Genomic DNA, 12,997 nt, shown 5'->3' with positions numbered 1-12,997 from the left:
ATGCACTGAGGTTAGGACAACCTGCCTGGAGAATGCAGAAAAGAGTAGAATGGCTAATGGGATGCCAGTGAAATGTGGAGGAGAAACAGCTTTGGAAGTTGTTAAGGGCGGCACGGTAGCACAGTGGTTAGCACTGCTGCTTCACAGCTCCAGGGACCTGGGTTCGATTCCTGGCTTGGGTCACTGTCTGTGTGGAGTTTGCACATTCTCCTCGTGTCTGCGTGGGTTTTCTCCAGGTGCTCCGGTTTCCTCCCACAGTCCAAAGATGTGCGGGTTAGGTTGATTGGCCATGCTAAAATTGCCCTTGGTGTCCTGGGATGCGTAGGTTAGAGGGATTAGTGGGTAAATATGTAGGGATATGGGGGTAGGGCCTGGGTGGGATTGTGGTCGGTGCAGACTCGATGGGCCGAATGGTCTCTTTCTGTGCTGTAGGGTTTCTAAGATTCTAAGATTTCTAAGTTCCTGTAGCAAATTTAATTTCAAATGTGGAGTATCATTTTTATTTTCATCATTACATATTATAGCAGACTAGATGGTATTGTAAATAGTTTGATGCAAATGACTGATTTAAGTATATTGTTAAATCCAGAGAAACATTACCCAGATGGTAGAAAGGAAATCACTTTTGCAGACCAGACCATTAAATACTTGTTCACAGATGGCCATGAAGAGAGTGTGTTTCCAGATGGCACAATTATACGCACGCAGCCGTAAGTAACAACCAAAATCAATTTGTTCAGCAGTGTGAGATAAACAAATTGTATAATTGTATACCATAGTATCATTCAGTGCCTTGAGTCGGTGTGGTCATTGTATTAGATTGTATCAGATCTGCTGAAACTTTTCTTTTGGCACCTGGAGAAACTCCTGTTCTTCCTGTGATGAAAATGAAAATATATTTTTTATATTTGGTTTCTACTTAGCAGTAGGGAACTGTTCCCTATGAATACAGAAAGATCATCCTCCCTCTTCAAAGAATTCAAATTCTAGAAAGTAATTTTGCAATTTACTAAGTATCTAATTCTTTACTCGGCCTTAGCTGAGCTGGGTGCTGGCGTTCTCACCTGACTCCAAAGGTTGAGATTGAGTTCTGAGCATATAATAGGTTAACCTTACGGTATTGCACTGTCAGAGGTGTTGTATTTGGATCAGATATTATATCAGAGCTCTGTTTGCCCCCTAGTGAATTTAAGATCCTTTTGTTCTATTTAAGAACAGAAACATCCTTTCTGTGTCCTGGTCAGTACTTATCTATCTCTATGAAATAGGAGCAGAATTCGGCCATTTGGCTGCCTGAGCCTGTTCCACAATTTGAATAAAAGCGTATCTGATCTATTTGTGTTTCAAATTTCATGTTCCCATCTACCCCCAATAACCTTTGATTTCCTCGCCTAACAAGAATCTGTCTACCTCTGCCTTAAAAATATTCAATGACCAAGCTTTCACTGCCTTCTGAGGCAGAGAATTGCGAAGTCACATAATTCAACAAATGTTTCCTCATCTCTGTCTTAAAAGAGCGACCAGAAATCTTAAAACCATGCCCCCTATTCCGGACTCACCCACAAGAGGAAACATCCTTTTCACATCTACCTTGTCAATACCATTCAGGATCTTGCATTCTTCAGTCAAGTCACCCCTCACTCTTCTAAACTCCAGTGGAAACAAGCACAGTTTGTCTGACTTTTCCTCATAAGACAGGCTGGCTCATTCCAAGTATCAATGTAGTAAATCTCCTCTAAACCGCCTGCAATCCATTTATATCCTTCCTTAAATAAGACCAAAACTAAACACAATATTCAAGATATGGTCTCACCAGTGCCCTGCAAAACTGAAACGTAATATCTTTACTTTTATGTTCAATTCCTCTCTTAATAAAGGATAGCATTCTAATAGCCTTCTTGATTGCATGCTGCTCCTGTATACTAACATTTTGTGACTCGTGTACTACAACACCGCAATCTCTCTCTACCTTGGAATTCTGCAGCCTTTCCATGTTTAAATAATACTCTGCTTTCTCTACCTTGCTGCTAAAATGAACAACTTCAAATTTTTATCACATTATACTTCATCTGCCAGATTTTTGCTCACTCTCTCAACCTATCTATATCTGTTTGCAACCTCTTCCTGTTCACAACTATCTTTGTGTCATCTGCAAATTGAGCTACCATATCTTCACTCCCCTCACCTCAGTCATTGGTATAAATTGTAAAAAGTTGAGGCCCCAGCATAGACCACTGTGGGACTCCATTCGTCACACCCTACCAATCAGACAAAGGCCCATTTATGCATATTTTGTTTTCCGCCAGTCAGCCAACCTTTTATCCATGCTAACATGTTCCCCCCTATACCATGAGCTTTTATCTTCCACAATAATCTTTGTGGCACCTTATCAAATGCCTTCTGGGAATCCAAGTGCAACACAGGTTCTCCTATATCCACAGTGCATGTAACTCCTTCAAAGAACTCCAGTAATTAGTTAATTGTGATTTCCCTTCCACAAAATCTTGCTGATTCTTCCCAGTTAACTTGAGTTTCTCCAAGTGCCCAGCTGTGACCTCCTCAATGATTGACTCTAACACCTTCCGCACAACAGATGTCAAGTTAATTAGTCTATAGTTTCTTATATACTGCCTATCTCCTTGAATAGAGGGGTTATATTTGCTATTTTCCAGTCTGATGGAAACTTTCCAGAATCTAGTAAATTTTGGAAAATTAGCATCAACACATCTATCTCATTAGCTAACTCTATGAAGTCCATCAGGACCCGAACATTTGTCAGCCCAGAGCTCCTTCAATTTGCTCAGTACTGCTTTCCTATCAATTGTAATTTGACCAAGTTCTCTTCTGCCTTCCACAGCCTTATTTGCAGTCATTACTGGAATGTTTTTTGTATCCTCTATTGTGAAGAGAGAAGCAAAATATTGGTTCATTTCATCCACCATTTCTGTATTATCGACTAATAATTCTCCAGAGGACCAACGCTCACTTCACTGCGTCTTTTCCTTTTTAAATACCTGTAGGAACTCCTGCTATCTGTCTTTACATTTCTAGATATCTTCCCCTCATACGCTAATTTCTTTCACCTTGTAATGATTCAGGAAGCCTGACTGAAAAGGAACATAGATTATTACAGAATGCAGAATAAAGCTACTACCATGGTGTACACACATGTTCCTGCCTGAGACTACCATTCAACAGGCCTAGTCCTGGGTCTGCCTTCATAAAAGGCCCACATAATGAGTTCCAGCTGAGCCATGCTCGACGACCCCCTCAGGGAGATCAGTCAGTGATTCCCCATGGACTTCAAAGAACAAAGAAAATTACAGCACAGAAACAGGCCCTTCGGCCCTCCAAGCCTGCACCGACCATGCTGCCCGACTTAACTAAAACCCTCTACCCTTCTGGGGACCATATCCCTCTATTCCCATCCTATTCATGTATTTGTCAAGACGCCCCTTAAAAGTCACTACCCTATCCGCTTCCACTACCTCCCCCGGCAACGAGTTCCAGGCACTCGTCACCCTCTGTGTAAAAAAAAAAAAAATCTGCCTCGTACATCTCCTTTAAACCTTGCCCCTCGCACCTTAAACCTGTGTCCCCTAGTAATTGAATGGGCGCTCATGGAAACATGTTTTCCACGTCCACTTTATCCAGGCCTTTCAGTATTCTGCCTCTTACCAGGGGAAATCATACTCAACGTGCCCCACAAAGAGATCAAAGTGATTCCCCATGGACCTCGCGGGGGTTATCACATTCCTGATCTTTTCGTTTTTCTCTGCCATTCTTTATTCTGACCAATCATCTGACCCACCACTCATCTTTGTGCAGTTATATCATTTTTCCTGAAGTTTGCTGCATTCCTTAACTTCTTTGGTTAACTCCAGATGGTGGGTCCGTCCCTTAGAATTTTTGTTCATAATGTACTTATTCTGAGTATGCTGAAATATCCCCTTAAAAGTCTGCCACTGCTTCTCTATTGATCTATCCTCTAACCTACTCTCGCACTTCTCTTCAAATAGCTCCGCTTTCATGTTCACATAGTTGCTCTTATTTAAGTTTAAAATACTAGTCTCAGACCCACTCTTTTCCCTTTCAAACTTGATGTAAAATTCAATCTTATTGTGGTCGCGACTACCTAGGGGTGCCTTCACACTGAGGTCATTAATCCTGTCACACGACACAATACAAGTCTAATATAACCTGCTCTTTGGTTGCTTCGAGAATATGCTGCTCCAAGAAACTATCTCAAAAGCATTCTATAAATTGCTCATCCAGGCTACTACTGCCAATCTGATTTTTCCAGTTTATAAGTCGATTAAAAACACCTGTGATTATTACCATCCTTTTATCAGAAGCACCCAATATTTATTCTTGTATGCCTTGTCTTTCCTTGTGGTTACTGTTAGGGAATTTGAAGGCCTCTCCTACTAGTGACTTCTTTCCCCTACCATTCCTCATCTCCACCCAAACCGACTCTACGTCCTGATCTCCTGAACCAAGGTCATCTCTTAACTATTGGATCAATTGCATGCTTAATTAATGGTGCCAATCCTCCACTTTCACCTAGCTTCTTAATCTTCTTGAATGTCATATACCCCTCAATATTCAGGACCCAATCCTTGTCCTCCTGCAGCCATGTACCTGTAATGGTTATCAATCATATTTATTTCCTTCCATGCGCACTATCAATTCACGATGTGGAGTTGCCGGTCTTGGATTTGGGTAGGCACAATAAGTAGTCTCAACACCAGGTTAAAGTCCGACAGGTTTATTTGGTATAACGAGCTTTCGGAGCGTTGCCCCTTCATCAGGTGAATGAAGAGATTGGTTCACAAACAGGGCATATATAGACACAAACTCAAATACAAGATAAACATTTTTATCTTGTAATTGAGTTTGTGTCTATATATGCCCTGTTTGTGAACTGAACTCTTCACTCACCCGATGAAGGGGCAATGCTCCGAAAGCTCGTGCTACCAAATAAATCTGTTGGACTTTAACCTGGTGTTGTGAGACTACTTATTGCGCACTATCAATTAATTTACTTTAAGAATGCTATGGACATTCAGCTACAGAGTCTTTAGTTTTGGCTTTGCACCAGCTAATATCACTAATTATTTCCAGTGTCTAGGCTTTGGCCCTCCTTTCGCCATGACATTTGTGCATTTACCAACCATCACCTCCACCTTTGATATCCCCGTCTCCAATAAAATCTTTACACTCTCTCACCCTGGTCGCTCCCCCTGTACAGTACATGTCTCCACTCCACTCCCTCAAGTTCAAGGAACACAGACTTGAACAGATGTGGCAGACAGCAGGTTTAGCCATTCACTGTCACATCTGGCTGGACACAAATTGCAATTGTGCCCTCGTCTGTTGAAACTGCTCACTATTCCAGAATAATCCTGGAATGCACAGATAATCTTGATTTATTTTCTCTATTACAACTGTCATCTTAACCCCTGTTTCCTCTACCTACATTTCCAACAATGTGTGAGGAGCTCATGGACTACCTTATTACTAGGATAGAGAACATTTAATCAGTTATCTGTTATTTCCCTCCTTTCCACTGCCCCACCGAGCAGAACCCTCCCAGCATCCTTTCCGCCCTAGCCCTAAACTTCCATCTTTTTACAATTTATCTGCTACCTCTTCCCAAGCTATTTCTGAGCTCTTGTCCTTGAGACCCACCACTTACTTACTTAATCCTATTCCCAATAAACTGCTGGCCACCCAACTGCTCTTTCTGGTTCCCGTTAGGTGATATTTCTAACAGTTCTCTTTCATCAGGAACTACCTTTTTAAAAAAAATCTGCCATTCCTCTCCACAAAGGAGTCTTGTCAAACTACTACCTCATGTCCAACCTTCCTCACAAGACCTTGAATGTTGCCTATCAAATCCATGCCCTTCTTTCCAGGAACTCCATGTTTCAATTTCTCTTATTCACCCTAACCACAGTACCAAAGCATATCTTGACCAAGTCACAAATTATGTCCTATGCGGCTGTGACGGAGGTAAAATATCCCTCTTCATTCTTCTTGACCGTCTAAAACTTTTGATAGTGTTGATCACATCATCCTCCTCCAACACCTCTCCATGGTTATCCAGCTGGTGGAATTAGTTCAATTTGTGTCTAATTATAGCCAGATATCACTTGCAATAACTTGTCTTCCTGTTTCTTTCACCATTTCCCTGGTCCTTTGGGATCTATGATTTGGCCCAGTCCTATTTCTTATCTCCAAGCTACCCCTTATGATATTATCTAAAAATGTAGCATTAGTTTTCACATGGTCACTGATGACATTCGGCTCTACCTCACTCTCATTTGTCTTTCTGCCTCCAGTTAAATTGAGATTGCTTGTCCAAAATCTCCTTCCATAATCTCTGTGGGTCTTTTTTTTTTCTTCTTTAAGACACTCCTTAAAACTTACTTTTGACCAAGCATTGGCATGTATTGGTGTCAAATTCGGCTTTATAAATTTCCTGTGAAGTGCCTTGTAAATTCGAGGACTAAGATTTGATTTATTATTGTCCCATGTATTAGTATACAGTGAAAAGTATGTTTTCTTGCGAGCTATACAGACAAAGCATACTGTTCATAGAGAAAGGTGGAGAATGAAATGAGTGCCCTCATACTATGAAAACTGACCCCTATATTTGTGCATGTGTATATTTGATTTATTGTTACATGTATTGGTATACAGTGAAAAGTATTGTTTCTTATGTACTATCCAGACAAAGTTTAGTGTAGAGAGGGAGAGAAGGAGAGAGTGCAGAATGTAGTGTTACAGTTATAGCTAGGGTGTAATGAAAGATCAACTTAATGCGAGCTGATCGATTCAAAAGTCTGATGGCAGCAGGGAAGAAACTGTTTTTGAGTCAGTTGGTACGTGATCTCAGACTTTTGTATCTTTCTCCTGACGGGAGAAGATGGAAGCGTGTATGTCCGGGATGCATGGGATCCTTGATTATGCTGGCTGCTTTTTCGAGGCAGCGGCAAGTGTAATCCGGGTCAATGGATAGGAGGCTGGTTTGAGTGATGGACTGAGCTCATTTACGGCCCTTTGTAGTTAGTATCTTGTGGTCTTGGACAGAGCAGGAGCCATTCCAAGCTGTGATACAACCAGAAAGAATGCTTTCTATGGTGCATCTGTAGAAGTTGGTGAGAGTTGTAGCGGACATGCCAATTTCCTTAGTCTCCTGAGAAAGTAGAGGCATTGGTGGGCTTTCTTAACTATAGCATTCGCGTGAGGGACCAGGACAGGTTGTTGGTGATCTGACACCTAAAAACTTGAAGTATCTTATTAGTGTTTCTTTACTTATGCATTTAATGGGACCAGACATCTGTTGAAGCCTTTTTTACAGTATTTGCTACCTTGACCTAGCCCATACCAGTAAAACCCAACATTGGGACTAGTTGCTATTAAAAAGGTATGTCCTTGGCTATTTTCTTACCCGAATATGGAGTCAAGGGAGCATGACTGCTACTTCCAATGCCACATTTAAAGAATGCGGTTTCCAACCTCCCTCACAATGTAGACTCCAATCCCACCTGGGATTCTTGTTCTCCCAGGCCTTTTTTCTCCCTCTCTGGCATCTGATGTTTCAACCTGATTCTGTTCTCCCAGACTGCCAAAACGCTTATGCTCATCACTTCTGAGTGCCTCTGGGCCTTTTGCACTCAGGTTCTCAGTCAGACAAAATTGTTCGACATGTGGCTAACTAACTGTCCTTGAAGCTCCCATCTCTAAATTAAAGGGTGCCACAAATTGATCCAAGAACTTGAAACTCTCAACACTGTGGTTGACAGCACTCTAGTTGATTTTTATATTTTTTCAGTTGATCTGAAATTTCAGTGTCATGGACAACAGTCCTGATCACATAGGAGCTACCATAAGGTGAAATCCCTGTTAGAATTGAAAAGTAGGGAAGTTATGCTAAATCTGCATTGGACCTTGGTTAGATTATACTTACAGGTACTACATGTGGTTCTGGATGCCATATTATAAAATGGATATAAAGGCATTCGAGGGTAGATTTACAAGTGTGACACGAGAAATGCGTGGGTATACATATCAGGAAAGCATTGACAGGTTGGGTATTGTCTCTCTCAAAAAAAAGATGAAAGTTTGGAGTGATCTAAAATAAGCCATTAAAATTATGAATGTTTTTGATGGTGGTAGAGAGAGCATTAGAGGCCATCAATACAAAATAGTTAACAAGGAATCAAATGGGGAATTCAGAAGAAACATCTTTACCTAAAGAGGAGTGAGAATGTGGAACTCACTACGACAGGGAGTGGTTAAAGTGAATAGTATGGATGTATTTAATGGGAAGCTAGGCAAGCAAGCGTACAAAGGGGGAATAAAAAGAGGGTTCCAATGTTTTAGATGTCCAGAGGTTATTAAAGAAGCTATATAAATTAAAGTTATTTCCTTCAATGCAGCGATGGCAACAAGATAATTGAATTTAACAATGGACAAAGAGAAATACACACATCAAACTACAAAAGACGGGAGTACCCTGATGGAACTGTTAAAACAGTGTATCTAAATGGTCAGCAAGAAACAAGGTACAGCTCAGGAAGAGTAAGAATCAAAGACAAAGAAGGCAATGTAATTATGGACAGTAAACCCCAGTAATTGTAAGTCTTTAAACATAAAAGTCCTACTGGATCTGAATATTATTGGTTTAATCAAATGTATTTACATACTATCTAGCATTGTATTATATAACTATATTTAACTGTAACTAGTATTGTTGTCTTTTGTTTGTTTTCTATATGTAGATACTCTGAGTACTAAAACAAATGAAGGTTTAAGATAAATCAAAGTGCCTGTGACAAAATTATGATATGCAAGTTTAAATCTTTATAAAATTGAAAGTCTGTTATATACTGTGTATGATCATCATTATTTAAGTTAAACTAGAATTGCATTTGATAAGTGAACCAAATAACTTGGGCCCCACAGTAAATCTTCTCCTTTAGCACATATAGAATGGATCAAAGTGTTAACATTGCTACGATATTATAGCCAATTTCTTTTTGACCTGCAATCTTATTTTGTGATGTGGAGATGCCGGCGTTGGACTGGGGTAAACACAGTAAGAAGTTTAACAACACCAGGTTAAAGTCCAACAGGTTTATTTGGTGTGGCTTTTGCTACCAAATAAACCTGTTGGACTTTAACCTGGTGTTGTTAAATATCTTATTTTGTGCCAGCTCATCTTCCAACTGCTGAACCATACTTGGCAGCGTGCTCAATCAGTTTATAATTCTTCGCCAGAGATTGCAATAACTTGAGGTTGAATAAATCACCTAATCCAATCACCATTCTTACAGTTATGAGAAGAATAGGAAATTAAGGTAAATCATTTAAGGGGATCTTTAAGGTGGGAGATGTCCTTGGAACTGTATAAATGTGATTGAGAAAGCACAGTAATTACTTTAGCTGCACATGCATTTGTCTTGTTTTGCTGGTTCATTAGCCATAACTTTGCTTCCCCCTCTGCCCTCAAGATGTCAACTTTACCTCTGGTAGCTCACACTTGCATCAAAGTCAAAAGGTTATATCTTCCAAGTCCCAATCCAGAAACTTGATCATATAACCTAAACTGACATTTCAGTGCAATACAAGACCCCACTCGCCCCATCAGATGGGTGTAAAAGAGATATAAAATACATATTTTTGAAGTACTTTTTCTGTAGTTTTCAAAAAAAATTTGATTTAAATAGTGAGTTGAGTCTGCTCTGATCATGGCTGGTATGTTTCTCAACCCCATTTTCCCACCTCTTCCCCATAACCTTTGATCCCCTTTCCAATCAAGAACCTATCTCTGTCTTAAACACACTCAACTTGGCCTCAACAGCCTTCTGTGCAACGAACTCCACAGATTCACCACCCTCTAAACTGAGATGAGGAGGAATTTCTTCAGCCAAAGGGTTGTCTCTTTTACTCTGAGGCTGCCCTCAGATTCTACTAATGGAAACTTCTTCTCCACATCCACTCTGTCCAGGCTTTTCAGTATTCTGTAAGTTTCAATGAGATCCCCCTAATCCTTCTAAACTCCATTGAGTACAGACCCAGAGTCCTCAAACACTCAAGCATCAAGCCTTTTATTTCCAGGATGATCCCATGAACCTCCTCTGGACCCACTCCAAGGCCAGCACATCCTTCCTGAGATGCGGGGCCCAACATTGCTCACATTTTCTGATGATTGAGAATGTACATTGGAGGAATGATGATTAACCAGATTGGATTTGTCCCCTTTTGTGGACAGGACATGTCTATAGATGTAGCTCCGCTGAAAGCATTCTTGGATTGAAGTCAGAAGGTTGAGTTTAAAAATTGGCAAGTCATGTTACAGCTTAGGCCAAGTGTTCAATTCTGGTTGCTAAACTACCAGAAGGATGTGGAGGCTTTGGAGAGGGTACAGCAAAGATTTACCAGGATGTTGCCTGGTATGGAGGGCATTGGCTATGAGGAGTGGTTGGAGAAACTTGGTTTGTTCTCACTGGAGCGACGGAGGTTGAGGGGAGACCTGATAGAAGTCTACAAGATTGAGAGGCATGGACAGGGTGGATAGTCAGAAGCTTTCTCCCAGGGTGGAAGAGTCAATTACTAGGAGGCATAGGTTTAAGGTGTGAGGGGCAAGGTTTAAAGGAGATGTAAGAGGCCGATTTTTTTTTAAAACAGTAGTGGGTGCCTGGAACTCATTGCCAGGGGAGGTACTGGAAGTGGATACGGTAGTGACTTTTAAGGGGCGTCGTGACAAGTACATGAATAGGATGGGAATAGAGGGATATGGTCCCCGGAAGGGTAGGGGGTTTTAGGTAAGTCGGGCAGCATGGTCGGTGCAGGCTTGGAGGGCCTGTTCCTATGCTGTAATTTTCTTTGTTCGTTCTTTGTTGTAGGTTCAAGTCTCACTCCAGGACCTCAGCACAAAAATCAAGGTTGACAGTGCAGTTTGGGAGTGTTGTATCATTGGAGATGCCTTCTGGATGTGACATTAAACTGACATCAGCCCGTTCAAGTGGAAGTAAAAGATGCCATACCACTATTTTGAAGAGAATAAGAGTTATTCTTGGCCCTGAACAATATTTATCCCTCAGTCATTATCACAAAAACAGATTAGTCATTAATACATTGCTGTTTGAGAGAGCTTTTATGCAAATCAACTGCTGCATTTCCTACATTAACAGTGATGTACAATGTACCTGACAAGTGCTTTGACATGTCTAGTTGTGAAAGGTGCTTTATGAATGCAAGTCTTATTCCCAAAGCCACCACTACTCTGCATCCTATTGCCTCACACCATATCCTTGGGCACATCATAATTTGGGAATTATGTCTCCAAACAATTTAGGCAGTGTCAAGCCTGGCCTGGAGGTAACAGTAGCAGTCATTGAGCTTATACTTTTAATAGTTGAGCTGGAATTCTTACCTTATTTGGTGGTTGGTCACTAGATTCTTAATTCTGAGTTGGATTCCTACTGACTTTTTGATCTGCATATCTATATTCTGGTCAGGCCTTCCTGTGCACACATAGAACAATGGTGACTAATTAATTGCTACTAAGAATGATGAGCTATATGACGTGCACAGCTGCTAACTATTCACTATGAAGACATTGTCCTAATGTCTGCCAAATCTGTCTGCCCTGGATTCTTTGTAAGGAACAAAGAACAAGTTTAGGCACTCTAACTTTTAATTTATTTTTCTTGCCCTCCATCCTGCCACATCTTTCCCACTTCTGTTTTTTTATGCATCAATATCACTAAGCTGAGCAACTATCAGCTCCATCTGTAAAAGTCTTACCTGTATCCTCCACAAGGGTAACTTTATTTTTTATAGCTGCTTTGTTTGGCCCCCTCGGAGTTGGCCTTTTATTGGAGTGAATAAGTCTCTGGTATTTTCCCCTTATAACAGTCTTACCTTTCTATAATACTATTAGTGTGGAAAATTGATGCTGTTTAAACCCCACAAGTTGTTAGCATTGAGGTGGTGTGTGCAAATATCAGTGTTACTGCCTAGACTATATCAGTTGTCCCTAATGAGCAACATTACTATTGACTCACTTTAGTCAGACCATGACTGTCACATTTTAGTGACTTGCTCAATGAAACAAAAATAATATGCTTTGGTTACCTGTTCACTCTAGGTTTGTGGGACCATACCATTGAGCACTATTTAAAAGAAAAAGCAAGGCTGGCCTCTGGAAGGATAGTGGTCAAATTGTTCAGTTTACTTCGGGTCTATCCATTCCCTAACTGAAAAACATTCAACTGGTAGCTGGTGATTTTAACAAGTTACATCATCTGAACAATGTTGTTTGGCTACCAATGAGGGTCAAATTAGTTCAATTCATAATTTTGGCAAGCTTGGGTGGTAGTGCAACATTAAGTTGAAGGCTGAACGTATTTAGGTCTGTTGGAATGGTGATTGAAAGGAATAGGATGGTATTGATGTAAAAGATGAGCAAGGGGATGACAGGTTATTGGGGGTAGGCAGGAATATGGAGGGGTTAAAATCAGATCAGCCATGATCTTGTGGAAAGGCAGAGAATCTACTACTACTGCTAATTCATATGTACATATAGTTGACCACGATCCTGATCCATGGTGTAGATGCAAGATGACTCAGCACAGAAACCAATGTTTATGGTTGTTGATTTTTTCCCTTCAAGTCTCTCCGTATAAATTCCAATAGTTTGATTTAATAAAAATTGGAGCACATTAGAAATAAAATACTTCTGTTCAGTTAAGATTGTCACCACCCTTGAGTAACGTATACTGCAGGGTTGCTTTGAAGAACAGTTTGATCACAAACCTTTCTGAAGCTGTTCTCCTGGCTCTGGCAGTGTATCGGTCTTGACAGTTAACGGTGTAAAATATCAAACCCATTTTCAAGACTCTGCAATTGTTCTATTGGGTACTTTTACACATGACAAATCAAAATTCAAATTGATCAAAAACCAAGTTTTATTTCATCAGTA

The 12,997-nt window shown here is 40.5% G+C and overlaps 1 protein-coding gene across 4 annotated transcripts in view; it reads left to right on the top strand.

Moving 5' to 3' along the window:
* cpap (centrosome assembly and centriole elongation protein) overlaps positions 1 to 8,894 on the top strand; it is a 74,362-nt gene extending 65,468 nt beyond the window's left edge. For all 4 annotated transcript variants that reach the window (XM_078222075.1, XM_078222079.1, XM_078222076.1 and 1 more), the window contains 2 exons: positions 590 to 710; positions 8,448 to 8,894. In XM_078222075.1, coding sequence (XP_078078201.1) covers positions 590 to 710; positions 8,448 to 8,643 — 317 coding nt within the window. In that variant the 3' untranslated portion in view covers positions 8,644 to 8,894. The remainder of the gene's footprint in view (positions 1 to 589; positions 711 to 8,447) is intronic.
* The last annotated feature ends 4,103 nt before the right edge of the window (positions 8,895 to 12,997 follow it).

The sequence above is a fragment of the Mustelus asterias genome, chromosome 10, assembly GCF_964213995.1.
Source record: "Mustelus asterias chromosome 10, sMusAst1.hap1.1, whole genome shotgun sequence".
Lineage (NCBI taxonomy): Eukaryota > Metazoa > Chordata > Chondrichthyes > Carcharhiniformes > Triakidae > Mustelus > Mustelus asterias.
The sequence above is the reverse complement of the archived record's forward strand: the minus strand, read 5'-3'. Positions and strand labels throughout refer to the sequence as shown.